The sequence below is a fragment of the Garra rufa genome, chromosome 19 (genome assembly GCF_049309525.1).
Source record: "Garra rufa chromosome 19, GarRuf1.0, whole genome shotgun sequence".
Taxonomy (NCBI): Eukaryota; Metazoa; Chordata; class Actinopteri; order Cypriniformes; family Cyprinidae; genus Garra; species Garra rufa.
In genome coordinates, this window is record NC_133379.1 from 16,234,036 (window position 1) to 16,237,988 (window position 3,953).

A 3,953-nucleotide genomic window follows, 5' to 3' on the forward strand; every position below is an offset into this window, starting at 1 on the left:
GGTTCCACAAAGAACCATTCAGTCAAAGGTTCTTTGAAGAGTCATCTCTTTCTTAACTTTTTATAATCTGAAGAACCTTCTTTCGTCACAAAGAACCTTCAGATTCTTCAGATGTTAAAGGTTCTTTATGGAACCATTTAGACAAAAAAGGTTCTTCTATGGCATTGTGAAGCTTTACACTTTACACTCACACTCTCACATACTTCTCTCTCTCTCTCTCTCTCTCTCTCTCTCTCTCTCTCTCTCTCTCTCTCTCTCTCTCTCTCACACACACACACACACACACACATACTAATATCAGGCCCAGACAATAGGAGGACATAGTGATTTTTTCTTTTTCTTTTCAAATCCAGGTCTGTTTGATGTTTTTTTTTTTTTATGCTAAAGTTTTGTAAATGAACTCAGCATTGTTTTTGCAAATAAAACTTTAGAATTCCTTCTACAGTGCGTCTGTGTGTGTGGACCCCCTGAAATAGCAGTGGCCACCCCCCATGTAAAAAATTGTAGCTCCGCCACTGGTCTGAGTTTGAAAAAAATAATTTTTCTTTTGATATAAAAATGAAAATAGGTCCCACAGACCCGAACACAATACACGGTTTAACTTACAAGGTTGGTTACTACTAAAACAACATTTTTTTTTTTACATTTTTGCTTTGTTCCTCCATTTTAAAGGCACAATTTGGATAAACAAATCTCTATATGTGGCAAAGCACACAGCCTGTGTTATGCGTATACTCAGTCAATCGTCTGTAATAACATATATGGGAAAATAGGTTTATAAACATAAAACATGTTCAAATACAGGACTCCTTAGTATCAGGCAAGATTTAATCTCACAGTTCTGTCAGTGAGCCAGCTGTGGGCGGGGCTGATGTTGGCTTGGTAGCCAGAGGTGGAGCAGGTTCTAAGTTATAAATCCAGGCGGCTGTTTGCAATTCTTCCTCGAAGTCATTGGATCATACTGGGACTTGCTCCGCTCCGCTTCACCACCAGAATCTTTAAACTACCTTTAGCTTGAAAGAATACACTTGAACGATGTGCGGTAAGTCCAGTCTTTTATTGTTATTACTTTACAGGAATAGCAATACAGTAAATGAATCGCGTTGATAATATAAATGTATTCTCATACTGCCATAACAATCATACGTCAGATAAACTATTTAACTATTTGTCCCTGTGTGAGTGAACGTGAATAAATACTCAGATGTCATGCCAGTGTAAATATTTGGTTGGTCTGGTCATCATTCACTAGAGTTGTGACAGATGAAGTGACAGATCCGGTTTGGTGCGCGACAGCAGTGGTGTCTCAAAACCTAGGGAGCTGCCTATCTAGACAGCGTTTCTAAACATGAAAGGCGGTAGCGAACGTTTGAACGCATCTACAATGCGTTCTGATGCTGCCTGATATTTAAGTTTGGGCGTGATGTTCTTATGACGCACATGAATGCTGTCTAGGTAGAAGGACACGCTGCTTTAAAACACATTCAATATACAATCTGGATCCACAACTTTCAGCCGGCGACGTGGCTGATGTCAAATATGATAAATGAACTTTATCACCGTGGCTGCCACTCAGGGAATTTTAATAAACTACTTGTCACAAAGTAGTTAGCCTATATAGCCTTTATATTGTGATGAGTAAATTCTTGTGGATAATAGGTAGTAGTAGAAAAACTATTAATACGTTGGGTAAAGTGGACATTACCACAATATTTACTGTCTGTTTTCTTCTGTCATTGTGAAAAATAATAGTTTTATTGAAGGTGCGCATGAAGTGTAATTCAAATGTTAATGAATTTAACTGTACTGTTATTTAGTAAGTGTTCTAGGTTTTCAATGAATCTGTCCTCTGTCTGTCTGTCTAGTCTGACTATGTTTTCCATTAGTCTATTTGCCAACAATTGATTAATATGCTTACAGTTTTTGACCTTCAGTCTATAAAGCTTTATTTTGGGATGCTAACTGGGCCGCTTTAAAACATCATAGCATGTGTCTTCATACACGATTCGTATTCTGCACTCTCTAAGCCTTGTTACCTTGTACCTGCCAGGAATTTTCGCCTACCTGAATTACAGAGTGCCACGGACGAGGAGGGATATCATTCAGACCCTGATGAAGGGACTTCAAAGGCTGGAGTACAGGGGTTATGACTCTGCAGGTAAGACGTCCTGCCACTCCCACCTCTGTGAGGGTAATGTCACTGTGTTCCGCAGGTAACAGATACAGCTCAAGACGTGAATAGTGGCCTCGTTTCTTGGATTTTGGCAGCGCTGAGGGCCTGGAGTGTTAGTTCTTCCAGCGATGTGGCTGAAGCAGTCAGTCGATACTTGTGTGAAGGGGATTATTGTGCTGTTAATCTTGTTTTTTGTTTTTTTTTGTATGCTGAGCCCTATGCTGAGTTTGATAGATAAAGAGAGTGAGTGATTGTATATGCTACTGAAAACTGTATGCTTTGTATGTCAGGTGTTGCAGTAGATGGCTCAGGGAAAGATCATGCTGCTAATATCAGCCTCTATAAGAAGACAGGGAAGGTGAAAGCTCTGGATGAAGAGATCTACAGTACGTTATACTGCTTGATTATCATCCATCTTCCTTTTTTATTCTTTAAAGTGCTTCTTCAATGATTGATTTCCTCTAAATTTTCGCTATTTCTATCATCAGAGAACAACTCCATCGATCTCGAGGAGGAACTGGACACGCACTTTGGCATCGCACACACTCGCTGGGCCACGCATGGAGAGCCCAGTTCTGTCAACAGCCACCCTCACCGATCTGACAAGAACAATGGTAAAAGATAAAGCGAGATGAGAGACAGCACAAATTAGCTGACCTTATGAATGATGGTTGTCTGGTTTATATCCGGTTATTAGTAAACCAGCTGTGGTTCTCGTCAGTTTATGAGCTCTTTATCCAGAAAAGACAGGGCTGGGTAGCCGACACAGGCTTTAGAGCCATTAGGTTGTGTTTGTAAATGAAAGGCTAGTGGCTAGTGAAGGCCATAATGCTGTGAATGACGGTTCAGATGTGAAAGTTCACCTCTGAAAATAAACACCTAAGTAGGGGGTAGAAACAGACGGCAAGAGGTTCCTCTCGCCACACAGTTGGTGTGCTACTGATTCTGGATCAGCTTTCACTGGATAGAAACAATATTACAGGCCAAATAAATTATGGTTCAAAACTTATTTTTTGTTTTCACTTATATTTTAGGTAGCATTTTATTTTACAGCCCTGTTTCTTATTATATTAATTACAATAACTATGTAATAGCTATGCATTAACCCTTAGCCTACTTCTAAACCTAACCCTAGTGCATTTAGTTACCTTATGTTACCAGAAATTTCTTACGTAGGTACACTGTAAGTACATGTACTGTAAGTATACATGTTTATGTTATTCAGATGGCTTTGAGAATGATTCAAAGGGCATCTGTACAGCATTACAAAGGTAGCTACATTTGATTAGTGACCTAGAAAATGCAGAAAATTTCTGTGGAATTGTAGTTTTCAGCTTTAAAAGTACCATTTCATTGTAGTCTCAGAATTTTGGACCCCACTGTAAAAGTATACAGCCCTTTGTACCCAGGCATAGGTGAAGGCAAATTATTCATAATGATTTAATGGAGTTGTTGACATTTTGGACATCCCTAATGATTTATTAATAAACCAATAGCTTTTCTGGCAGCGCCTTGGCATGCAATGCAGTTGTGATTTGAGTTAGGATCCCAGCTCGTGATCCTGTCCGTTCCCGTTGTTCTCTTCATCTCTTCCACTTCCTGTCCACTCTCCAATATACTTTTAAATAAAGGCAAAAATTGCAAAAATGCTTAAACAAATCCAAATCTACCCAAAGCTCTGAACAGTTTGGACATTCTCTCAACCAGCTTGATTAGGTGGCTTTTTTAGTATTATTGAATAGAGTTCACATATATGCTAAGCACATTGACTGCTTTTCCC

At 39.3% G+C, this 3,953-nt stretch overlaps 1 protein-coding gene across 1 annotated transcript in view; it reads left to right on the top strand.

The window, feature by feature from the left end:
* The first annotated feature begins 903 nt into the window (after positions 1–903).
* The window catches only part of gfpt2 (glutamine-fructose-6-phosphate transaminase 2), a 6,709-nt gene continuing 3,659 nt past the window's right edge, over positions 904–3,953 (top strand). The window contains exons 1-4 of the mRNA XM_073823961.1: positions 904–1,042; positions 2,051–2,158; positions 2,464–2,559; positions 2,662–2,787. Coding sequence (XP_073680062.1) covers positions 1,036–1,042; positions 2,051–2,158; positions 2,464–2,559; positions 2,662–2,787 — 337 coding nt within the window. The 5' untranslated portion in view covers positions 904–1,035. The remainder of the gene's footprint in view (positions 1,043–2,050; positions 2,159–2,463; positions 2,560–2,661; positions 2,788–3,953) is intronic.